The 26,434-nt window shown below is 38.4% G+C and overlaps 3 protein-coding genes across 9 annotated transcripts in view; 1 reads left to right on the top strand and 2 right to left on the bottom strand.

Annotated features, from left to right (window-relative positions):
• The window catches only part of LOC145632018 (clp protease adapter protein ClpF, chloroplastic-like), a 111,542-nt gene extending 108,015 nt beyond the window's left edge, over positions 1–3,527 (top strand). For both annotated transcript variants that reach the window (XM_081684267.1, XM_081684266.1), the window contains 7 exons: positions 613–672; positions 1,049–1,143; positions 1,219–1,391; positions 1,981–2,093; positions 2,519–2,564; positions 3,028–3,068; positions 3,163–3,527. In XM_081684267.1, coding sequence (XP_081540393.1) covers positions 613–672; positions 1,049–1,143; positions 1,219–1,391; positions 1,981–2,093; positions 2,519–2,564; positions 3,028–3,068; positions 3,163–3,318 — 684 coding nt within the window. In that variant the 3' untranslated portion in view covers positions 3,319–3,527. The remainder of the gene's footprint in view (positions 1–612; positions 673–1,048; positions 1,144–1,218; positions 1,392–1,980; positions 2,094–2,518; positions 2,565–3,027; positions 3,069–3,162) is intronic.
• Positions 3,528–3,617: 90 nt separating this feature from the next.
• LOC145632019 (2-hydroxyisoflavanone dehydratase-like) lies at positions 3,618–7,865 on the bottom strand. The gene has a single exon (XM_081684268.1). It carries the CDS (start codon positions 7,266–7,268, stop codon positions 6,339–6,341), a length of 930 nt encoding a protein of 309 aa, XP_081540394.1. The 5' UTR covers positions 7,269–7,865; the 3' UTR covers positions 3,618–6,338.
• A 146-nt stretch (positions 7,866–8,011) lies between these two features.
• LOC145632017 (ARM REPEAT PROTEIN INTERACTING WITH ABF2-like) lies at positions 8,012–26,121 on the bottom strand. Of its 6 annotated transcripts, XR_014112451.1 has the most exons (21): positions 25,852–26,121; positions 25,566–25,723; positions 24,275–24,447; positions 24,070–24,190; positions 23,890–23,964; positions 23,657–23,751; positions 23,225–23,300; positions 22,545–22,652; positions 20,154–20,282; positions 19,970–20,038; positions 19,741–19,800; positions 19,532–19,655; positions 19,298–19,437; positions 17,332–17,395; positions 17,140–17,219; positions 10,286–10,350; positions 10,070–10,187; positions 9,849–9,973; positions 8,497–8,674; positions 8,233–8,324; positions 8,012–8,119 (listed from the first exon to the last, which is right to left on the bottom strand). XR_014112451.1 is itself a non-coding variant. In XM_081684265.1 (19 exons), exons 1-19 carry the CDS (start codon positions 26,081–26,083, stop codon positions 8,590–8,592), a joined length of 2,097 nt encoding a protein of 698 aa, XP_081540391.1. In that variant the 5' UTR covers positions 26,084–26,121; the 3' UTR covers positions 8,012–8,589. The 6 variants fall into 6 exon arrangements, 1 of the variants encoding a protein (XP_081540391.1); XR_014112450.1 differs by having other exon boundaries at positions 8,012–8,324; XR_014112449.1 differs by having other exon boundaries at positions 8,012–8,366.
• Positions 26,122–26,434: the final 313 nt, after the last annotated feature.

A 26,434-nucleotide genomic window follows, 5' to 3' on the forward strand; every position in this document is an offset into this window, starting at 1 on the left:
TATACTATTATCTACTGTCTTTAGAATTGGAATATGGGAATCATCCACATCCTGCATCATGGGTAACCTTATGGTAATAGTTGATGTTGTAGTGAGTTATGATACCTGGCATCTGAAACTGGATTTTCAGTAGGCCTCATTCAATTACTCTTCAATCGGATTTTCGAATTTCCCCCCACTTTGTTATTTGATAGGTGGGGAATTTTCCATGTGTAAAGTCATACATCATATCTGCTAATCCATCCACATGAGAAATATAAGAAACTGTAGCCAAGGCAACTAGTATAGACTATAGAGTCCAACATAGGTGAGATTTTGGGTGGCTGGATTTTGGGTGTTCAATATCAATCTCCCTATTGGTGATCTGAATTGTATAATTTTGAGGGATGTACTAAGTTCAAATTTATTTCCCTTCATGAGATCAATTTGCAATTTGCTGATCGATACGCTCCTTTGTTGCCTCTTGCATATTATTCTAGTTCTGTTGGCATTAAGGTGAGGCCTATTATCTTTTGAAATTGTAAGTGAAATTGACATTATGTGTCCTGTAGAAAAGAATGCTCATTTTATAACTGTGTTTATGATTTATTTTTATTTTTATTTTTTTTCCAGTACGCTCTGAACTTGGAGCAGTACGATATTGCTCAACAGTTGAGAACCAGGCTAACTGAGGTATGATTGTTCATATTCTGCTGCATATTGTATATATGGTTCTTTTGGTATTTTTGTGTATTGCAAGCTTCTCTTCTGGTTTGGTCTAAGTAAATCCATATTAGGTTTTTGATGCATTTGTATTTTTGTATAAACTTAAATGTTTGTTTTCAATTAGATGTAAAGGGACAGAACAGATTAACTAATGGCAAAAAAAATTCTATATTAATCTGGCAAAAGGCGGTATAGTGGCCTTTAATAGGAGGGAGTGAACTGAAATTTTTTATTTCTACAAACATCAGTTCTTAAGTCTATCACTTGGTTTTCTTCTTTGGATTCATGTCTTTGAATTTCCATGGTGAAGAATTTTGATATTTAGTACTTCATTTTCTGGTAGGTTGAAGAAGAAGTTATCAAGCAGCAGAATACAAAGAAGGGTTCAACCTCAAAAGTTGACGCTCAGGATCAAGGCATTCGTCTACTGAGATTGCGGTGAGTCCTATTTTATCTACTATTGGGTTGTCAATTATCTTTGCTTCTAATTTCAAAACTTCTTTCTTCCCACAGTGCTGAACTACAGAACGCAATTGACAATGAGAACTATGCCATGGCTGCTGAGTTACGTGATGAAATTTCCAAATTAGAGGCAGAGTCTCTAGCTGCATCAGCAACTGCTTTGGCTTATGAGAATGTTCAGTATGCATTCCGCTTAGGACAGAAAGTGAGACATAAGAAATTTGGTGTGTGAATTGAACTCAGCTCATAGTTTTTGTGTTATTTCATCTTTTCAGATGACATGTATTTTTGCTTAATTTGTGATCTTGTATTGGGTATTTAGGTCCTAGATACTGTCAAATTTGTTGCTGTGTAGTAGCTTCAGTATTCATCCTTGTCCCTTATTATGAGGACATGACATTCAAGGATCAAATTATTTATGTTTTAAGTCTCGTTCAGGAATGAGTAATGGGGTTTGGAAGTTGGCATCCTTGTAATCCCCCCCCCCCCCCCCCCTCCAACCCCCCCTCCCCCCAGTTAAGAGGTAGTTTATAATGTAGACATGTTACATGTAATATGCTTGTAAAATTTTGATGCTTCTCATATGTTCTGTTAGTTTTCTTTACTCCTGGACTTTTTTGTAGGGGCTCTCCCTAGACTTATATAGTAGGATAGTGCAATAGTTTAAATGCCTTTTGTCTATTAAGTATTCTTCATCCTTAAACAATAGTTTATTCTCATCTTTTAGTCGGCAAATGCTTAGTTAGGAGCAAGTTGCACACGTGATTGATTTTCTAACTATCCCAGTTACTGAAATACTTGGGCATAACGCAGGGTACTGGGGTGTGATTTGTGGCATGGATCCAGTGTGCTGTGAATCAAGTGGATGGATGGAAGCTGCGAATATTGCAAGTTTGTCCAATGGTTCTAATCAGCCTTTCTATCAGGTTAAGATATTTCCTTTCTCTCTTTTTCCTACCTTCCTTCCCATTCCCATGGAAGTTTGAAGAAGCTTCCTTTTGCTGCAACAACTTTACTCTTCTAGCGGCAACCTCTTTTCTTTGGATGGAAAACTACTCTACCGTCCTAGCTTGAGTAGTAACTAATAAATTTTTTATTAATACCAGACTACCAATGCCTTTAGCTTTGGGTTTAGGATTTCTTAGATTTTTGTTGATGTTATTCTAGCAACTTTGCCCTCTAGGCATCCATACTTCACTTGTAGACTTTTTTCATCATTTACTTCTGAATTTCTGATGACCTCAGCCGCTACAGACTATACACTGAAGAATTGTTCTTTTGGAATAGAGTAGTTATTGGTGTAGGATTGCCTAGTATTACTTGTCTCAATCACTTGTTTATTGCATTTCAGGTCTTAGTAGATGTTCATGAAGATCCAGACCTTCTTGTGGCATATGGTAATACTTAGTATGCTGGACTTTTTTTTTTTTCTCATATCCAATTCTTCTCTAACCTTTCTTGAATTAGCATTTTAGAGGATCTCGTATTACTTCCCCATTTTCTTTTATTTGCAATACAATTTCATGGCATGCATTTTGAGCAAGAAATCAGATGATGACAGACAAATTAATCACAATAAATTATACACATAGTACCTTTTTTTTTTTTTTTTTTTTTTTTTTTTTTTTTTTTTGACGGGATATACATAGTACCTAACCCTTTCTATTCTCAGTGGAAACTTTTTTTTTTATTTTTTATTTTTATTTTCATAAAGCCCTTTGCTTACATTCTCTAATCACCTCCTAGAAGTGTGTGTTAGGCTGTGTTGCAAGTAAAAGAAAACGGAGGAAGTAATAGCATTGAGAGATGTTTTGTTAACTGTGTGCTTCATTGTGATGCATGTTAATCTACCGGCCTCAGTTTCCGAAGAGAATCTATTAGCGCCAGAAAAGCCGGACTTGGTAAGTAGTCATTTAGCCTGGAATTGGAAAAGACACTAAATAATTAACATATACACTAAGAAATATATATAAAAGAATTTCCATTTTTGTGCAGGGAAGGTTTGATCACCCTTATGTTTCATTTTTATTTTATGGAACTGACACATCTGGAAATTTCATCCCAATCAAGCAACTTCGCGAGAAGTACAATCAACCAAGGTATGAAGTACCTTCTGATCCTGAAGATGAAGAAAGTGGAGAAGATTCTTGATGCAAATTACATTAGAATCAGATGTTCCTTTTTACTTGGGTAATTGTTGTAGCAAATTGGGAAGCCTGATCTTGAAACTCCTGACTCAGCTGATTTGCTGAATTCTCGATACATGTTTGGTAATTGGCTTCTGTGTCTAGATGCTGTATTGTGTCCTTTGTAAATCTTGATAGTGCTGATTTTATACACCGTATGATTGATGGTTGAAAGCTTTTTGTTGCTCGTCAAATCTTAATGTTTTTTGCTCCACACTCGAAGCGGTCTAACACATCCATCACTAATTCACCACACTATCTTCATCTGGGCATCTGGCTTCTGTTTCTAGATGCTGTATTTTGTAAATCGTGATAGTGTCAATCAATGCTGTGTGATTAAACGTCAAATGTGAATGATATTCCAACACATCCATCACCAATTTACCACACCGAAGTTACTTTTCCAATTTTCTATATCATTGTATGGCTATTATTTAATGATATTATTACTTTCCTTTAAAAAAAAAAAAAAAAAAAACAAAAAAGTTACTTTTTCAGTTTTTCTCCCCTTACCCGAAATCGTAATGCGACATTTTGCTTAACATCATTTTATTTCTGTTCTTGCTTGTAGTAACACCTTATTTAAATTTAACCATATGCTGATTTTTATAACGATCAAACTTAAATGATTTACCGTTTCTCTCTCTAGAAAGTTGATACCCCTTTTCTTATCCTCCTATCGTTTCCCCCTTTCTTCTCCCTTGCTCGCCGGCGATCAACGCTTTTCTCTTAGCTATCCCCGGCGAGCCTAGGTCTTCTCCTTTCGGTTTTTTGCTGTTCTGTTTCGGTTTTTTGGTGGAGAAAGCACGAAAGATTGTTGTTTGGTTTGGTTCTTTAAGTTCGTTGGAGGTTTAATCTACTTTGGTGGTGTCGTCAAGTGTTTTGATTCTAATTTTCCAACGATTCAAGGAGCCAAGGCTACTCTTAACGCCGCCATTAAAAGGAATTTCGTTAATTGTTCCCAACGGTAAAGGTGAATTTAAGATTAGGGTTTCTCCCTTGATCAAAGGTTAGATTTAGGTGAGGCGGTCTTCTCGCGTTGGCCTTGACGGCGGGTTGTAGCGGTCGGTTTTGGTTTTGCCGGTGACGCTTTACTAGGTTCTCTGCTTCTTCTTAAGTCTCACTGAGTTTGCTTAGTGAGTATTTGTTTTCTCTGCTTCGGTTTATTATTTAGTTGTTGTTTTGTCTTAGTTTAAGTATGTTTTTAGTGCTTTCTTTGCTTGTGTTCTTGTTCGGGTTTCTAGTTTTCAATAATTTCCTTGCTCTATGTGTTTATGAGTTGGGGTTGCTTAGGGTAGTTCTTTTGGAGGCTAACGAAGTGTGGATGTTGTTTCCGGAGTCCGGTTGGTCGATCAAGCCCTTGTATTTTAGGGTAGTATAGTTTAGCATTCCTTGGGTCGTTGGCTTGTTGGTCCTTTTGGTTGCTCTTTCGGGGTGGGTTTGTGTTACGAGGAGTTGTCAAAGTGAATTTGTGGCTCCTCTATCAGCAGTATGGGCATAGTCCTTTGTGTGTGTGCTAGTTTCCAGAGGCTAAAGTTATTTGTGCAAGCAGAAAGTATTCCCTATTTTTGGTGTTTGCAGGGAAAAGGTAGTTTTGAGGGGTGAGGTTTGTTTGCTTTTCCTATTGCTTCTTGGTTGCAGGATGATTTGGGTATTCATTCATTTCCTATTATCCCAGTGTCAGTGTTGGTGATGACAAAGTCAATCATCACTAAAAATTTCAATCTTGAAGGAGGCTCCCCTCTCTAATGTTTGGGGTAAGCAAAGTCTTCCATTTTTTTGCATTTTATATATGTAGAATTGCAGGAAAGGAACCTGCATATTGGTGCAAGGCTCTCTTGGTTTGGCTCCCGGACTCTTAGGAGGTGGCTATGCTTTTTGATCCCTAGAAGTGGAGTCGTGTTATGGGTCCTTTTTCTGGCAATAGGATGCTTTCGACTTTCGGGTATTTTGTCTCTACATTACGTCCTTCGTGAATTTGCATTGGTATCATTGCAAGTTTCAGTTCCCTTCTTTAGTGATGGTTTGCACTACTCTCTATCCATCTCAGTGGTTTTGGTTCGTTTGGCGTAAGAACCTTTAGGTTATCCAGGCTCCGTGGTAATTGGTATATTGCGTGACTTCTTAGGTCTACTCTTTCACTTCGATTTCCCTCTTTGGGTAAGTGGTAAACCCTGTACATGGGTTTGCGTGGGCTCTGCTCCAGCTTTCAAGGTTATTCTTTTTTTAGTTCTGTGTTTAGCTAGATGTGTTTGGTTGTCTTTAGTTACTTGTTTTAGCTCTATTAGGTTGTAATTTTCCCTTGATTTATGAAGTTCTTACTGTATAAAAAAAAAAAAAAAAAAAAAAAAAAAAAAAACCATATGCTAATTCTCTAGATATAATCTGTGTATCCCTTATATATTTGGGTTTTTAGTAATATAATTATAATTTCATATATGATTTTGTATGAATAATCAAGTTTCACAAAATATGTAAATATTCTTATATAAACACACATCAAACAATCAACAAACTAGATGTGTTAGGTTGAGCAAATAACCATCATACATACTCCCAAAAGATTTATCACAAACTTTAAGCCTTATTAATCTCAAAATCACACTTATATAAAACAACACTTCAAACCCCTTTATGTATAACCTAATGAAGATTTTAAAATCACCTTAGAAAACAAACACCTAAATCCAATCCTTTCTGCCTCATAAGCTCCAATCCTTAAAGTAGAACCATGTAGGATTTCTTGGTGAAACATTAGAATACATGTCTTATTTTAGTAGCTTCTCCCGTGCCAAGCATTGCAACAAAATAACCACATCAAAATCACAATAGTAACAATAAAAGCATCAAAGAACTATAGCATAACCAATATAGCATATGAACACACCTATCCCATAGTACAATTCTTTGAACTCAAACCATGATATCGATTATCGACTTTAGAGTCTTGACTAAAGCTACTCAAATCTGCATCATCTACAATGATCACTTGTGAAGGAAAGAAGTAAGGCGTTGGAACAGCAGCTTTGCATTATCCGAATCCGGGTTAAAGATATGAAAGCAATGGCCTTCTCCTTTGGTCTCAAACAACTCCACACTCCCTTCAAAGCCACTATTTTTAACAGCGTTATAGTATCTAATCTCAGTATTCCTCTGCCCTTCCTTTTCAGCAACTAGCACAAGCACCCTAGCGCACCCAAGCTGCGCCAAGCTCGGAGCACCGTCAGCCATTGGATTAATCATGGGGCTATTTGAACCACCAGGTGCATCAGGATACACGAAGTTCCATACTTTGTAACCCATCTGAACATCAATATTTGACGAACTTGGGTCATCCATTAAGTGTGAATGCGAAATAAATGCTCCTAGGATCTTAACCCCGTTGTCTAAAATCTCGGTACCTGCCCTCATGGCTAGGTTGTGGGCTATGTTGGCTCCAGAACTGTCACCCCCAATAAAGAGTGCATCAAGACTTCCATGGCTTGCTAACCACGGGTCTTGAAGCGAGGCAACCCAGTTGAGGGCTGTCCAACAGTCTTCATAGGCAGTGGGAAGAGGGTGCTCAGGTGCAAGCCTATACTCAACTGAAACAATTACCAATCCGCCTTGTGAGGCTAGGATGTTCATGTAACGCTGGTGGGGAAGAGAGAAAGCAGATTCGACACAAAAGCCACCACCGTGAAAGTAAACTAAGATGGGGTGGTTATTTGAGGCAAATTTGGGCAGATAAAGCCTAGCTGAAAGATTTGTATCACTGGAGATTGTGACGTCTTTTGAGGAGACACCGGTTTCTGGGTCATCAGGGGTGGGAGGTCCTAGTGGTGAACCAAAAAGTCTCTCAACTGAACCATCTTTATAGACTCTGATGAACCCCGGAAGCTCTACTTTTACCTCTTTCGATGTAGAGTTCATCATAAATTGAAGGAAAGTGCAGTGTTTGAGAAGTGATGGAAATTCAGAAAATGAGTAAGATTTGCATCAACAATAAGTATTCTTAGATAAAGAGGTGCAGCCTATCAGGACTTATAAGACATGGTAGAAGGTTAAGTCACGAAATTGACCATTTCAAACCAGAGATGAAATAATATTACATTTCACGTAATGAATGGTGGAAAGATCACAAATTTGACTTTTAAAGTTCATTCAAAAAACTAAAATCTACGAGAAAATCTAAGCCATCATCAATTACTGTAACCATATCAATTAAAGTAAATCGAAATCGTACCCTTAAAAGAATGTTGTATGAAATGAAATTCTATGAACTAAATTGTGACATGTTATTGTTCTCTAAAGTCTACCTGCAATTAAGTTTTACTTCACACTTAAGTATCCAATCGTTTAGAATAATACATTGTTGATAAAAGTATAAAACCAAATTCCAGCCGATGAATATGACTCCATTCTGTTAAACCATACATTGACAGATTAACCTGAGTAGAAGCAACTAGATACACCTACTTGTATGGTCCAAAATAACCTGTAACCAAGATCTTGAGTTGATGACTCGATGCTTGACCTGACCTGCTCGATTTGCCAAATTTTTATATTACGTGGAATCAATGCTTGTTATAGACATGTCATTCATTACCACACTAGTTAAAATAAGAGCAGCTGCAACATTCTAATTACACAAGCACCTAAAATCACCAGCTTATGAAGTCATGAACAACATAATTACATTCCCATACAATTATACAAGCAAAAGGAGAAAATATAGACAGGGTAAGATTCTATGCTTACAGTAATATGTAATCTTTCCAGATTCTCTGTAAATCAGACGCATTTTAAAGGTAATTATAATTAGTCAACATCACTAATTCTTACAGCACCATTTCAAATTTGATCATTTGTTTCAAGTGTTTAAACAGTGAGAAGTCACCTTAGTTGTTTTAAAGGTCATTTAAATGCTTTTCCAGTGAGATCGGTTTGAGCCTGATGCGTTGGCATGCACACTATATCCTAATTCTGCTCCTGCGGAAATCAGATCAGACTTCACATATGCTTGATAGATAACTGCTTCCAGAGATTTGCCTTCGTGAGGACACAGTGTTAAAGATTAATATTTTTGTTTTTTTAAAAAAAAAATAAAATAAAGGCAAGGTGGCTAAGACTCATCAAGCACAAAATGTAAGGCATAAGAGACCTTTGAGTCATGTCTCCTTGTCGGTGATTTGCTGCTTCAACCAGACCATTTCTAAGATCGAGGATAAAAACAAAAACTGGCAGCTTTAAGTCACTAGTTCAGAGCACTGGGTTTGGTGAGTAATCTGAGAAAATAGTTTCTAATTTCTGGCAAAATATGCTGCATAAGAGATGAATGCCTGCACAATTACACAGCAAGGTCAGTCAAGTATTCTACATATAATTTACTCGAGCATCGTTACCTATTATATACTTGAGAAAAGAATTAAAATTGCTAAATAGCAGAAGCAATCATAACTTCATAAGCACAAACTCCATTTTTACTTTTTGGTTTGTCCGTAAAAGATTGCCCCATTTTTATTTTAGATATAAAAGGACAAAATTATCAACCCACTCATTACAATTTTAACAATGTTAAAGGGGAACTGGGCAATCTATTAGAGTTGGAGGGAGTATTAGTTCCTTTACTTTGAAGACTCACATGATAACTAACCCCCTGGTCTCTGATATCAGTAGTACTTGCCAGACAAACAAAACAGATATATCATTCACCTCATATTAGATATATAGAATTTTGCTAACTTGCAAGCGGCTACTATTACTTTATCAGTTTGGCGATTCTCCCTTGTAGGCTTTGGACATACAACCTTTTATGTGGTAACCTTAAAGTGTCTTCAGTTCTTCACAAAATTTAGACAATGATGTTGAAAATTTAGCTTTCTAAAGTTGCAGACTTTGCACTTCTTATTATTCTCGGTAAACGTCATATGTTTAAATTCAATCATTAAGTTTCCAATCCTTTTTTGTGCAAGTCTGAAGTAAATCATAAATGCACATAAAAATGATACTCTATTTGATAATAACCCTAACAAGCATATTTTGCAAATAATAATCGCATACCAAGCTTCGCCATGTAATTTCAACTGCACAACATTAAATTGGTTTAGATTTGTACCAGAATACCTGAAACACCCAGTTTTAAATTCTCACCTCATAGAAGGGAAAAAAAAGAAAAAAAAAAAATACTACTTCCTCCGCCCATAGATAAAAGGCCCATCTCTCAAAATTCTCAATCCAAAGTAGAGGCTCAATTCTCATTTGGGAAGGGTTCATCAATAATTCACTTTTAATCAACAAAACCCTTCTACCCCAAATATAAGGTCACTTGCTCCTCTAAAAACAATATACTGTTCACATTAACTTCTTTTCAAATTCAACTATATTTAACATATAAACAATAACCCACTACAACCTCTCTCAATTTTGTGCCCAGGAGAAATGGGGATCGGATTTAGGGATCGAGGGAATAGTCAGCTAGTAAAGCTAACAAAAGATATTATAGAAACTACATACCCTGGTCTATCAATCAATTTATCATACTGCTCCAAGATGAAAAGGATGTTAGCCTGCCTCAATGAAACAGCATGAAATGCCTCAGAAAGCTCGTACATGCTTGACACATTCTCCAAGGATATATCCTTCATATATTACAAAAACCAATAACTCATTATATGTCATCATTCAATAGAAGAAAAATATATCAAAGAAATGAATGATTATCCATGTCAGCTCACCTGAGCTATGGTATATTCACAAAGGCGTTTTAACCCCTCTAAAAGATACTGATCTGCAGCCCTAAGGAGATCTTGTGCAATGTCTGGTTTTATGTCTACTGATCCAGTATATATAAATCTGCAACAAAATGACAGAAATAGAAAGACACATGAATTCTATTGCTAAGTTTACAATTCTTCAGCAGAAATTGCTACATGAATGCATATTTAAATAACCTCATCATCAATTCAAAAATCTCCCATCTGATGTTAGGAATCTCTATATCTCTGGCATCCTTTTCCTGTATCACAGTGATAACAGCATAAGTCATATTAGAAAATTTCCAAGCATATAAATGAGTGCACAGTAGTCTGTTCTATATAAAAATACCATAGTTCCACAGCTTTAAATATAAGGGGGATTTATATATATATATATATATATATATATATATATATATATATATATATATATATATATAAAAGCTAATGTTTCTTGCTAGAACACACGATGAATGATGCATGTTATCTTCAGGACTAGTTGAGAAGACCGTCCTATGCCATATACGAAGTAATTTGAGCAAGCTTTTGTTCCTAGAATTTATTTTTTCTTTAAGCCCAAATTGCACCCTCTCCATCCATCCCCCATTATATTATTTTGTCTTTGATGTGAATCGAGTCCCCTTTCATATAACTATATTTTTTGCTTTATTTAGGTACTCTCTTGGTTTTACCTCACTCTTAAAGTGGGGGTTTTACAAGTGGGTTTTTAATAATGTTTTTATTGTTTTCTTAGTAATAGTTATGAGGCCTAGGGCTTCCAAAGTTGTATTAATTGGTTAGTGGGCTATTTTGGTTCATTAATTAATTGTTAGCGATTTTATTTAGTTTGCTTGCAGAGCAAGTATGATAGATTTATTTTTCCTATATATATTAGTCCTATATCAATTATTTTGAGAGGACGTTTTATAATAAAAAGTTAAGTTTATTGAGCTTTTGCTCGAAGAGAACTTTGTTAAGGTTCAAACTAGTTGTTAACTAGGGTTTTGTTATGGACTGACTCGGGTGGCAGATTTGTATGGCTGGTTAGATTTAATGTATTTAGAATTGTTTAAGGAAGGAAGGTTGAAAGCTTTGATTTCTCACAAAAGAAGCATTACAGGGGCAATAGCTTTAGGCTATCAATCTCATATGGTAGCTTGAGGCTACGACTCTCTACAAGTTCCTCACTAATTTCTGGATAATCCCCTCACTAAGATTACACAAACTACTTATATCACAATGGTCACATGACCTTGAAACTAACAAGTAATACTTAGCTTAAACTGGAAAAACATAAGGAAACAATGTAAACTAAAGTAGCTTCCCTTCCTTCCCTAATTACTTTTGTCATCTTCTAATTTGGAGTTGTCAAAGCTGTCCAAGCCCAGGAGAGTTTTCTGATGCAGCCTCTAGTTGACCCTTGTTGACTTTCCTTCTTCTTGTATAGACTTTCAAAGGAGGTTGACCCGAGCTATTTGGATCCGTGACAATACCCCGCCCCAAAAGACTCACCTTGTCCTCAAGGTGGAAAGTCGGAAACCGCAGGCGCAAAGCTTCACTGTCCTCCCAGGTGGCCTCGAACATAGGTAGCCCTTTCCATTTTACCAAAACTTCCACATCCTGCCCCAGTCCATTGGAATTTGGGCGGGCTTCAATGATATCCTCTGGTTCGACCAGCAATTCGAGTTCCTCATTGATCTGCTCGGGTATATCTTGATTGGTCTGAGCTACTCCCACCGCGCGTTTCAATTGAGAAATGTGAAAAACGGGGTGGAGTTTGCACATTGATGGTAGGTCCAATCGATACGCCACCCTTCCTATCTTCTGGAGCACCTTGTACGGCCCGTAGTATCTGGCGGCGAGTTTCTCAAAGGGACGAACCGCCAATGATTTCTGACGGTAGGGGCGGAGCTTCAAGTAAACGGCATCCCCCACCTTGAACTCGTCATCCCTTCTTTTCTTGTCTGCGTAACTCTTCATAACTTGTTGGGCCCTAACCAAATTAACGCGTAATTCATCCAGCATAAAATCCCTTTCCCTTAGTCCCTCCTCTACGCTGCTAACCGGCGTTTGCCCTGTACCGATCCGCCATAGTTTCGGCGGTTCCCGACCATACACCACTTGAAAAGGAGTCATTCGGGTGGAAGAGTGGGGTGATGTGTTGTAGCAGTATTCCGCCCATGCTAACCACCTTGCCCATTGCCTAGGCTGACTCGCTGCGAAACAGCGAAGGTACATCTCAAGCCCTTTGTTGACAAAGTGTCTGTCCGTCGGACTGTGGGTGATAAGCCGTACTGCGTTTAAGTTGTGTGCCCTGGAGTCGAAACAACTCCCTCCAAAATATGCTTAAGAACACCTTATCACGATCTGAAACAATCGAAGAGGGTACCCCATGGAGGCGCACCACCTCCTTGACAAAACAGTCAGCCACCTTTAACGCGTTAAAGGGGTGTTTGAGCCCTATAAAGTGACTGTATTTTGACAATCGATCCACCACAACTAGCACCGAGTCAATCCCCTTTGATAACGGCAAACCTTCGACGAAATCCATGGAGATGTCCTCCCACACCACCGTCGGAATTGGAAGCGGTTGGAGGAGGCCCATGGGGTGTTGCTGACTGACCTTGCACCGTTGGCAAACCTCACACCGGCGCACATACTCCCCAACCTGCTTTCGCATCCCTTGCCAGTACCAATCCGCCGCCAATCGGAGGTATGTCTTGACCTCCCCATCGTGGCCGCCTGAGGGGGTGGCGTGGTACTCATCGAGCAATTTGGGAATGTATTTGGAGCTTCTGGGAATTACAATCCGATTCTTGTAAAGGAGTCTCTTGCCTTCTATAGAGAACCCAATTGGACCTTCTTTCTTTTCCAGGCTCTTCTTGATTTGGGCCAGCCCGTCATCTTCCTCTAACTCCCTCTCTAAATCAGCCCATTCAACCCCACTTGAAGACACTAGAGCTGCCAGTTGGGCCTCAGGAATTGTTTGGCCCATTTCCCCTCCAAGTCGTGACAAAGCATCCGCAACCCGATTGGAGGCCCCGGGTTTGTATTGCACTTCAAAATCAAACCCGACCAGCTTCCGTAACCACTTTTGGTATTCTCCCCCGACCTCTCTTTGTTGTGTAATGTACCGGAGACTTTGTTGGTCGGTGCGAACCACAAAATGCCGGCCCAACAAATAATGCTTCCATCGGACTATGGCCAAACAAATTGCCATGAGTTCTTTCTCATATATGGACTTGGCTTGGGCCCGGATGCCCAACATCTTACTATAATAGGCTATAGGTCGACCTTCTTGCATGAGAACGACGCCCAAACCATACCCCGAGGCATCGGCCTCGACCACAAACTCTTTGCCAAAGTCCGACATTGCTAAGACCGGGGCGGAGACCATGGCCTCCTTGAGTCGTTGGAAGGCTTGAGTAGCCTCCTCGGTCCATCCATAGCACTCCTTTTTCAATTGGGCCGTGAGTGGGCTGGAAATCATGGCATACTTAGCCACAAACTTTCTATAATACCCGGTGAGCCCAAGGAAGCCCCTTAGCTCCCTTAAGTTTCTTGGACAAGCCCAATTTAGAATGGCTTGGACTTTCCCTTTATCCATGGCCACCCCATGGTAAGAAATGATATGGCCCAAATATGCAATTTGATGTTGGCCAAATTCACATTTCTTTAAGTTGGCGTACAACTTATGCATAGCTAGGAGTTCGAACACTTGCTCCAAGTGTCTAGCATGATCATCTTCATTTCGACTATACACCAATATGTCGTCGAAAAATACCGAGACAAATTTCCGTAAAAAGGGACGGAAAATATCGTTCATCAACGATTGGAAGGTGGCCGGAGCATTTGTAAGCCCAAAAGGCATAACGAGGAATTCGTAATGCCCATCATGGGTTCGAAACACGGTTTTAGGCACGTCTTCGGGTTTAACCCGAATTTGATGATAACCCGATTTTAAATCGAGTTTCGAAAACACTCTTGCCCCATGGAGCTCATCGAGTAACTCATCGATCACCGGGATCGGGTACTTATCCGGTACCGTTTCCTTGTTTAGGGCCCGATAATCCACACAAGACCGCCATGACCCGTCTTTCTTTTTGACAAGTAACACCGGACTAGAAAAAGGGCTCGTTGACGGCCTTATGATTCCGGCTTCGATCATCTCTCTAATGAGCCGCTCAATTTCATCTTTTTGGACTTGGGGGTATCGGTAAGGACGAACGCTTACGGGGTTGCTACCCTCCTTGAGCGTGATTGAGTGTTCGTGCCCACGCCTAGGAGGAAGCCCCTTGGGCATCTCAAACACATTCTGAAATTTTTGTAACAATGGCCAAGATATTCTGGATTGGGCCTTCCCACTTGGGCTTCATCATCCTCTTCCAGCTTATTGATTTCCACCAAGATGCCCACTCTTTCCTTACTTAGGCTACGGACCATAGCCTTTAAGGAGACTTGCGACTTCTCGAGGGTGGGGTCCCCCACCAGTGTCACCGGCACTCCGGCGATCGCGAACTTCATGATGTGGGTCTTCCAGTTCGTGGTTACACTCCCAAGCTTCTCCAACCATTGAACACCAAGAATGAGTTCCGCGTCGCCCAAGGACAATGGTAGAAACTCTTCGGTCACGGTAACCCCACCATCCAACTTAACGAGCACCCCCTTACACACGCCCCTTCCTCTTATCATCTCGTCGTTTCCAAGCGCCACCCCAAACTCACTATTACCGTGTACCTCTAGGGATAACGCCTCCACTAGTTGGTCCGCGATAAAATTATGGGTTGCCCCGGGATCTATCATCACCACCACCCGTCGGCCTCTCACCTCCCCACCTAGTTTCATAGTCTTTGGGTTCGAAAGTCCCACCACCGAGCATAGCGACACTCCAACCGTGGGCTCACTAGGCTCCCACGACTCTTCCTCCGCGCCTTGCCCATCCTCATCCTTGCTCTCCTCATCCTCTCCGGTGATCATAAGCGTGAGCTCTTTTCTCTTACACCGGTGGCCCACTCCCCAACGTTCATCACACTTAAAGCAAAGCCCCTTGGCCCGCCTTTCTTGTACCTCCGATTCTATCAGTCTACGGGTCGATCCTACGGCCTTGCTGCCCACTCCGGAGGTGGTTTGCCCTTGATTCACTGAACCTTGAGTTGGTTCAAGGGCTTTGGGCCATGTTTTTGGGCCTAGGGTATTGGGCAGCCCATATGTTCTTATAAGTCCAACCCCTCCCCCACTTTTCTCTAACGGCCCACTACTACTCGGAACCCGAGCCTGAGATCCACTTCTCCCCCCTCCTACTGGCTTTTTATCTTGCTGGTATCGGTTTCTCTCTTCGATTCTCCTTGCCACCTCCATGGCTCTCTCCAAATTCGAGGGGTTGAGCAAACGCAACTCCGCCTTGATTTCTCTCTTCAATCCATTAATAAACTGACCCATCATGAGGCTCTCGGGTACGTCTTCAAGTGGCGCTGCATACTCGATGAACCGCCGACGGTAGTCAGCCACCGTTCCATCTTGGGTCACGGCCAGCCATTGCTCGTGCAAGGAGCCGGAGTGAGACGGTCGGAACTCGCTCAGGAGTTTCTGTTTGAGATCCCCCCACCCGTAAAAAGGGCGACGTTTTTGTTCCCCCTGGAACCATTTCATGGCCGCCCCATCCATGGCGACCACCGAGGCTTCCATTTTCTCCCTCTCCGACAAATGGTACACCTCGAAATACATCTCGGCCCTCGCCGTCCAGTTATCGGGGTCAGAGCCGTCGAACACCGGGATTTCTATCTTTCTGTGTTTCCACCGACCTCCTCTGTTGTGGTCGTCGCTGTCTCCACCTCTCCAATTTCCACCCCGCCATCCTCAGGGTGGTTGCCCTGCTCTCCGTACGACCCTTCGACTAACAGTGACAGATTCGCCTCCATCTCTTGTCGGGGACTATTCTCGCCATTTCCCGCCTCGAACGGCGGGTTGTTAGTGTTTTGTTGTTGCGGCGTTTGCCTGGCCTTCTCTATGGCCTCTTGTAATTTGCTGATTCTTGCACGGTCGATCGCGCCTTGAGTGTCAACGTCGGTTCTGAAACGGTCTATGCGTCCCTCGGACGGTGGCCGCCGTCACCACCTCTTCAGTCCTTTTCCGTTCTTCTTCCATCGCCGCCTTGACAGCTGCCGCCACGTCTGCCGTCGCCGACTCCCCTTCCACCCGTGGTTGCAATTTTTCTTCAATGGAGGTCAGTTGCGCCTTCAGACTGGTTAAAATTTCTTCCACGGCGCTCAGTCGTTGCTCGGTGTTGGCTGCCATGACCGAACCTGGCTCTGATACCACTTTGTTATGGACTGACTCGGGTGGCAGATTTGTATGGCTGGTTAGATTTAATGTATTTAGAATTGTTTAAGGAAGGAAGGTTGAAAGCTTTGATTTCTCACAAAAGAAGCATTACAGGGGCAATAGCTTTAGGCTACGACTCTCTACAAGTTCCTCACTAATTTCTAGATAATCCCCTCACTAAGATTACACAAACTACTTATATCACAATGGTCACATGACCTTGAAACTAACAAGTAATACTTAGCTTAAACTGGAAAAACATAAGGAAACAATGTAAACTAAAGTAGCTTCCCTTCCTTCCCTAATTACTTTTGTCATCTTCTAATTTGGAGTTGTCAAAGCTGTCCAAGCCCAGGAGAGTTTTCTGATGCAGCCTCTAGTTGACCCTTGTTGACTTTCCTTCTTCTTGTATAGACTTTCAAAGGATGTTGACCCGAGCTATTTGGATCCGTGACAGGTTTTGGGATCATTGCTCCTAAGATCAAACCTAGAAGCCGTTGCCTTCTAAGACTATCCCTAAACATCAGTCTTTCACATTAGATTAGTATGGTCTGCTCTCTGCTCACAGCATATTATATGGTCTTCCTTAAACACCCTCCATAACAGATATAACAATAAAAAATTGGAATTTCTTTTATACAAATATATAGCTCATAACTGTACATAAGCGAACTAAGCAAATAAGAGGCAAAAGGCCCAACTCATCTAACTAAACAAGTAAAACTCACCCGATAACCACCATCAAACATTGCACGGAATGCATCAGATGAAGCAAGAAGGCAGATTCGATGAGCAAAGAACCGTTTGCCTGAAATTTGAGGTAATGCTATTTAGAACTTGTGCAATTGTGTTCAGAAAATTAATCTCAGAACAAACTGATAATAGGTACTATAAACAAGCAAGATAGATGCAGTTTGAACCTTGAACTAGAAAAGTAACATCTGAGAGTGTAGCATTATTTACATACTGCTCGCCTAAGTAAACCTGCAAAATCAAATGCTATTTATGAGAACCCCCGACTGCAAAGTAATAAGAATTTCAAGAACTCCATATAGGACACACAGCATTTAACATTGACATCACCTAATTTTCAAACAAAACTACCATCAAGTATTTAGAACACATGTAACATTTTTTATAGCAACATGCTTTGATATTTAGAACATGAAGTCAAAATTCTAATAATAAAGTCTAGAGTAATCTAAAATACGTTTTAAGAAATAAGAGTGTTCTAAATTTTAGCCTTTTCCCTAATTTCAAAACACTGGAACAATACTTTATAAACTCCTTGTATGTTGTATTTATAAATGTAATCAACCTTTTAGTCTTTATAACTTTAAAATAAAGTTTATGCAGCAGTTTTCACCACAAACTTATTTTATCAAACATGTAATCAAAATTACTTAGAATATATCAAAAGTTTATTGCAAGTCTTAAGGTAAACTGAGCAGTGGCGGATCCGGATTTCCGAAATGGTGAGTCACCATCAATTATTGATCACATGTGAAAATAATTTTTTTTTCGGAACTAGTTCATAATTGATTTCAATCCAAAATTGTACTACCTCCGTTAATTTTTAGTTGCAACAAAGGAATACCCTTTGTTAGAACTAAAAGTTAACGGAGGTAGTATATATATATATATATAGTACTTACTATCTTTTCTTTATTTAAAAAAAAAACCAAAAAAAAACAAATAATACTTAAAAAATCTAACTTATAAGCTGAAAGTACTACAAGTAACATGTAACAAACAAAAAGTATACACCTTTTTTTTTTTGAAATAACAAATAGTATACACCTATTACTCTTAAATGTAGCAAAAAAAAAAAAAAACAGTAAAATGATCTTAAACACTAGTTGTTAGTATAAACGGTCTCTTTTAATTAAAAATAAAAGGAGTGATACCGCTAGCATATAAGAGACCGGTTTTATAAATAACCGGTCTCTTTGATTGATTTTTTTTTTTTTTTTTTTTTTTTTTTAATTTTGAGGGTGGTGATGCACGTGCACCAATGTAGCTCCACCTTGGAATTGAATGACTTTTCTGGTTTCAAAACTTTATACTAAGTATTTGTTTCTCATAATATTAATTTTAAAAATATATGAATCATTCATGTTAATGTTGATCATTATTGCAAAGGTGGGTATCATCCTTTTTCTTTTTAAACAATAGAATTTAAGATGTAGAACATAAAACTATCTAGAACAAAATACTACTCCCTCCGTTCCTTTTCTATGGTATGTTTCTATTTTGGGTGCTTCCTTTTCAAAGTTACGTTTCTAATTCCAATAATAATATTTTTACACACATACCGTCATACTTTATTAACCTACTTCCAATGCAACTATTCCCATAAACCAAAAATATTTACCTATTCCTAAATCAAATATTGTAAATATTTCCATTTACCAAAATAATTAATCTACTCCCAAAACAAATACTCCCATTTTAACTACTCCGGAAGCATTTTTCCTAATACCCATGAGAAAACCCAAATGTAAACTTTAAAAAGGAACAAGGGGAGTACTATTTTTAGAACACAGACTCAAAAATACTAAGAACATGAATTCAACCTAAATAAGTCTAATCTTAGAAATTTGATGTGTTTCATTCTACTTGTAGATTTTTTTTTTTTTTTTTTTTTTGGAAGAAGAAGAAGATTCTAGTTGTAAATATTTTCATTGAATATAAGCTTGAATCTTCAATGGAGTCTAAAACAAAAGAAACAATGACAGAACAGCATTAGTAGCAAAACCTTCAATGGGTTCTGTCCTTGTACAATAGTTGACTAAAAGAGCTAAGACAATTATCTAAGCAAGAAAATACCATTGTACAATCATCACTTAGCACAAAACATAGAGCATCGAATAAAGGGGAAGTCACCTGTGATATGGGAGAAGGAGGAGCTGCATCAATGGGGGAAAGGGTCATAGCTTTGCTTGCTAATTTACAAAGGGCCATAGCACCATCATGTTGTTGCTTAGTATTAGTGGATTTGAGAAGCCCAAGAAGTAATTCCAGTCCTAGCCAAATAACATAATATCAATGACAGCAAAATATGAATGTCAATTGAATCGGAACAATTTTAAGACCATACAGCTATGGAAAAATCCATACCATTGTTATCAATAAAGATTGATCTCTGGTCTTCCGGAGAACACAGATGAGCAAGAGCCAAAGCTACTTGTCTTTGAACAGATTTTTCTCCCACACGCATGAGGTACAATAAGTGGGTCAATACCTTTAAAACCATAACTGGACTATAAGCGCTTTCAAAATTGATTGACTAAAGGCATATATAAACAATAGAAATTCATAATACTAACCCGGCCATGTATTTTCTCCTCTAATCGTTTCAGTGTCTTGGCTACACAATCTTTGGTTGCCTGAAAGCATATGTTTAGCATAAAATATTTATAAAAGATTCAGGGATACAAGAATAAACTGGAATAGTTTACAGCTCCCACAAATGCCCTATTGCTTAAGTCCTTCCGTAAGCTATAGCAAATACAACAGAGCAGAAAGCAGTGTCATATACTACAGCAAAAAACAAACCTGAACAATAAACTCTCCTTCCTGCAACTTTTGAAGACCACCAACTTTTACAAAATCAGCAACATTATCCTGGAAATTTCAGTAACAAGGGTGTGATATTAAACCGATAAGAAAGTTAAAATTAAAAAGCCAATAAGTTCCAATTGATTTAACTCAGACCATCCAAAATTATAGATGAAGATACCTCGTTATCTGCAAGACCATAGAGGGCAAAAGCAGCATTATGTTGAAGAGATCCATTTTTTGCATCCAGAAGCTTTAATAGGGGCACTAAACCACCACTGTGAGAAATCCCAGCTTGATTATTTGACTCCTAAATAAAATTCAAAGAATGTCTCACTAGATGGCCCAGAGAAAGAGTTACAAATAAAATCAGAACTTTAAAAAAAAAAAAGAGAGAGAATAAATTTTATACGATTGCAGAGCCAAAGTACTCAGCAGAAAAGGTTTTGGAGTAGAACAGTTTACTATCACCTCCTGAGAATGCATCAATAAATAGTTTACTATCTCCTCCCTAGAAAGGAATACAGTACACACAGGCCACAGGGTGAGCGGGCAAAGCTAAGTGTGGTCTCCAACTCTGCAAATTATTTCAAGTGTTCACTTTCTCCAAACTAGCAACACAACAAAAGCTTTCACCTAATTTGAAATTTTGGCCTTCAAAATAGAAAGGTGAAAAGAGGAAATAATGGTGAAATTGGAGCTTTTTTGGTTGCTACAAAAGATACGACAAGTAAAGGACCCTGAGGAATCAGCCAACCACACTCTTCAATCATGGAATTTCAACAAAGAAACAGAATCAAGCCAGCTCAACAGGTTAGTAAGCTTCCCAAACTCCCAATCATGAATTTCCCTCCATACAATGAAAATTCTAAGACATATTAGTACCTTGTTCACCCAAAACAACGAAATTGGAGTATTATAATAGGCAGCTCACAATCTTTAGAGAGAAAAAGAATGGATACTAAAAGGCTCCTCCAAATACGATGCACTCCCTACTACCCACCTTGTACTTGACCCTACAGGAAGAAGAATTACGAAACCTTTGAAACATAATTCCAAGGGATTGCATATTTGCATAGGGAATTAGCGCATCCCAGCCAAAGTGCCACTCCTTTGAAAACACCATACCCAAAGGCTGTTGCCGCTAAGCCAGAGGCTGGGCTAGGGGGTGTATAGTCCGATCATCCAAAGAAACCCTCTGTATCACACTATGCTACACGAAACCATTGAAGTAAATGCCACAACAATTCTCCCACCAAAAAGACGACTTTAGATGCCATACTACCAAAAACCAGGCCTCCCTCTTCCTTAGATATACAATTACATACAATCAACAAATCTTCTCTTTACCTACCGTAGACCACAAAAATATGTCATTAGCTTCTTCAATGTCCTTGTTACGCACACTAATATGACCCTAAAAGGGAGCGAGAGAAAACACAGTGGCAGAAATACAAGGCTAAATTACTCCCTCCATCCTAACTCAAAAAAAAATAAAAAAAATAAATAAAATAATCAATCATCTATCTTCCTATATACTTGACATCCTATCCCAAAAACAATTCCTTCAATAATATTTGCCCCTAAAGGTTGACCAACATCACATTAATATTAGTAACATAAATATGTATGCATTAGGATAAGAGTAACTAAAGAGCTCAGCAAAGAATTGCAATAATAGTTTTCTTCCAGAATCCAATTGTTGATTAGGCTCTCTAGTAAACTAATAATTTCTAAATCCTTCTAAGAAAAACAAAATGCCTTCATTGTTTTCATTTCTAATGGAATCAAGAAGGCAGCATATTTTGCATAACTTGAAAGTCTGTGGCCAAACATCAATTTACTTTAGAAACATCCATTATGTTATGATATACCAGAGCACACCAAGATGAAAGACTCATGTACTCATGTGTACTTCATTTTATCTTATACCTTGTGCCAAGAAATTCAAATGCATTCACAATACTATAACAGTTATAATAAATGAAAGTGGTAATACGCAGTATGTATGCAATTTTTTTATATAGTATAAAGGCGATGGTGAGCTTACAAGGTCAAACTAGATACTTTTTTATAAGAAGTCAAACCAGCATAATAGCTAAGTTGGGAAGCATACACCTAGCTCAAACAAGAAACTAGCTACATGCTTTAAACACCTTTTACAGCTTCATATATCACAGTAGTCTACACTAGTCCAATTCACAGGAGGCCACTATGGGCACAGGCCTCAGAGACACAAAGTACTTGAGCAAAACTCTTCTTATTGCAATACTCAACCCCCATCCCCAAATAACAAAGGGAAGAGAAGGTAATGAGCACATATAAGACATCATTTGTAAGCCAAAATTTACATTCTTGTTCCACATATCCTTACAATATATTTTACTTGAAAACAAGCACTTCCCATCCATACAAATTAATCCTAGCATCTGTCAATCACTTGCAATACTTTAAGATATAGTTCTAAATGTGCAACCAAAAAAAAAAAAAACCATAGATTTAATTAAAGCATAATTAACTACACATCCACACATCATGATTCATTCAAAGTATACACCACGTAAATATTAACCTGTGCTAGCCTCCCTAAAGCAAAGGCTGACATTTCCCTCAGCTGTAAATCAGGGGATTGAAGCATTTCAATCAACGGTGGAACAGCACCTCTCTGAACAATGTGAATCTAGAAACAAAAATAAGGAAATTATCAAGTTCAAACATAGCTAATATTATTTATGATAAATTTGATGCAAGAAGAAGAATGGATAAAACAACAGAGAAATAAAACCCGTGCATGTGTACATACTAGTAAGGGCAATAATGAAGATATTTTAATCAGAAAGTTTTCTCAGGTATTGAAAATGAGTGTATCACAGATAGCATAGCATTCTAATACCTCAACCAGTCACCTTAATCATCAAAACATAACGAGACTTAAGTGTTAATAGCCCAAAACTCACGCCATAGTAATGTATATAAACAAAGCTAAATAATTTAGTTCTCTTTCAGAAAAATGGGTAAAACAACAGAGAAATAAATGATAATATTTCATTCCATATTCTACTAGATATCTCAAGATTGCCAACAAAAATATCTGCATCCTGAGTCACTAGTGAGAAACTAACTAATTCCAAATCTAAACTAGTACTGGTGTAAGGATTCGTAACAAACAGATGAAGCAAATATGACAAGTTTCTAATAAGAATGCTCCTAAACTTTAAAATAACTAAAAAAGAACATAGCTCTGTGAAAGACCTTGCAATCTGAATCGGTTGCAGCAAATTGTCCAAGTAATAATGCAGCTTCCCTCTGGCTCTCGGAGCAGCATGAACTGTTTACCAAGAATATTTACTCAGTTATAAACAGTATTAAGAAAAAGAGAATGAAGAAGTGTTTAAAATGCATCAGTATCAACATATATTAAAATATCTGCCATTAAATCTGAAAAGAAATTCATTACATTCACAGCAATGACCACAATTGCAAGGATTTCTTAACATTTCCTGTTACGTCAGATTGCAAGATCATTTTAAAGTAAGCAAAAGGACTTCTAAACCTTGCAAGGAAAAACGAGCAAATAAAAAAAATATCTAAAACCCACATAGAAATGCCCAGAAAATTAATTTCATAATTATAAAGAAGAGATAAATACATACAAGTACGTCAAAGATATAACTGCAAAATTACCTGAGTAGCCTGATAACAGGTTGTAATGCTCCAGCATGCAGGACATCTTTTTTTATGTTGGGCGACGAATGAACCAAATTTCCAAGCACACCGACCTGAAAAATATTAAAAACAGAAAGCATGATATACATATGTGCTAGAAACTTCATCTATGTCAATTAAAACTAAGGAAAATAGGGGCTTTGACACCCCCATCACATTAAAATCCACTACATTGAAATGAACAAGATTACCGCTTCATAATGTATAGCAGAATCTTCAGATCTAAGCATCAGAATCAGAGAAGGAAGAGCATTACATTCAACAATCTGTATGGTCATAAATTTAAACTGTTAAACCTTAAATAACTTGAAGAATTGTTATTAACGACAGTACACATAAACTGATAAGCTGGCTTCAGAAAGGTCTATCACCTGCTTCTTATTTTCATCATTTTTAAAAGCCAGAGTGCGCAGTGCCCCAGCCACTGCCCTCTGTACCTTTGCATCACTAAATTCAAGTAGTTCAACTAGGGGTGGAATACCACCTTCCGTCCTGAATAAAATCCAGAACCAAAGTCAAGCAAGAAAAACAGAACAACTATCTAGTTCAGATACAGCAAAATTAATCTGAACCAACCTGACAGAGGTTTTGATGCTGCTATTCTCATGAGCAAGGTTAGTAATTGCATCAGCCGCTCTCCGAATGACACCATTGATAGCCCGAGAATTCAAGCCACATTTGTGTCTCTTCAAAAGATCTACGAGGAGAGGTAAGACACCAGCATCAACAATGCATTGTTGATGCTCTGGCTGCAAGCAGAATCATACAAAGGGTGACAAAACATAATAGCAAGGCTTTGTAAGCATAAACGAAACAACATACTACTTCCAACCAATTGAGTGCAAAACTAGATGGATAGGCAGTTTTACATTCAAGAGTTTGAGGTACTTCATATGAGGTGCCATAAAAGTCACACAATAGTAACCACACATATATACTATAAGTAACAACACACTTGCCCACACATATATTGCTAGAAGAGATGCTAAAGATGTAACATAGCACTATGTCGAAACAATATCCACCAAACCAAGGCAAATTTTCTCATGAAATTTAGATCTTCAATTGGATGCAACATTTTGAGTCGCCAACTGATTTCATTGCCACTCCTGCATGAACTTTTTAGTCCACATGCAAGTTAACCAATGTACACTTAGCAAAAGTGTGGAATACTGGAATAAAAACAGATAATCAAATCCTTCTTTAGATGATATGTCAGAATCAACAGCATATAATTGTTTCCTCCTACAAATATCCTTAAAATGGTTCACCAACATTTCTTGCTAAGAACTATCAGCTATATATACCTTACCACCTCTTTGCATATTGAACATCTATACCTCACCAAAAACCACAAGTAGTGAATCCGCATCATTCTAACTGTTTAACATAGAAACAACGCAACTAACTTGGTATTGAACAAATCCAGTATAGTACTTCCATTACAGACAAACCTTGACAACAGCTTGTCTATCCCTTTCAATTATCACAATAACAGATACATAAAATAAAATTTCATACCAACTCTTTCAAATCATGCATTAGAATCTCTAACAGCTACAATATTGCATTATGTACAATGCCCGGTAAATAGAAAATCAATATTGCTATAATTTGGCAATTCACAACATTCGCCAAATTCGAAATTGTAAATGAAATTTAAAATCACTGACCTTCAAGTCAAGCATTAAATAAATACATAATCCAATTCTTTCAAGTCATGCATAAAAATCTGCTAGTAACTTCCAATATTGTATGATTGTATCATGTACACTTCATAACAAATCAATATTGCTACAATTTGGCAATCCACAACAAACATTCACTAAATTCGAAATCGAAATCAAAATTATAAACATTCACTGACCTTCACAGCAAGAAGCCCAAGAGCAAAGGCACTAGCTTTCTCAACCTCATGCTCATACGGCTTCACCCCATCATCTTCAACCGGCGACGGCGGCGCCTTAAGATGCTTCACCAATAAAGGAACAGCTCCACCTTCCACAATTATACTCGCTACATCCTCTATTACAACAACCACAAAAATTCAACAAACTTCACTAATCAATAGATCATACAAATCAAAACCCCTAATTTATCACAAAATCTCAATTTCCACCCAAATTATTCAACAAACAAGGTAAAAATCATACCATTTTTCGCCAATTCTGCAAGAAGATGAGTAGCGCGCTTAGCGGCGGCTCTATCGGCTTCAGTCCACGAATAGGTGTTGCTTAAAATCTCAACCTGAGCAACAACCTCTCGACGAAGAGCTTCACCTGTAACAATGGCGGATTCTCTCTCTTCTTGTTGTTGGTCTAATTTCCGCTTTTGCCCTTTTCTGTCGCTCGAATTTTCCTTCCCCTGCCACTCCTTGGACCCCATTGCTGCAGCCCAAAGGGACGAAGAAAAAAAAAAAAAGACTTGAGTATATTTTGGATAGCAGAAATATTAGATTTGGAAGGGTAATTTTGGGATTTTAAAAGTTTTCTCTCTCTACTGATTGCTTGACATGTTTGTTTTTGTTACTTGTTATACCAAAGCAAATTGTTTGGGTCCGGTTTGCCGGGAATGATTTTCCAGAGTCCGGTCACTGGTAAGCCGGTTATGGTTGTTTTCCGGGGCTGGCGGACGGATGTACACCCATGTCGCACAGGATGTATTGTGGTGTGAAATTAGAAATTGAATACTCCCTTCATTTCTAAATACTTGACACGCTTGACTTTTTTGCCTATT

This window comes from Chenopodium album, chromosome 5 (assembly GCF_948465745.1).
Source record: "Chenopodium album chromosome 5, dcCheAlbu1.1, whole genome shotgun sequence".
Classification (NCBI taxonomy): Eukaryota; Viridiplantae; Streptophyta; class Magnoliopsida; order Caryophyllales; family Amaranthaceae; genus Chenopodium; species Chenopodium album.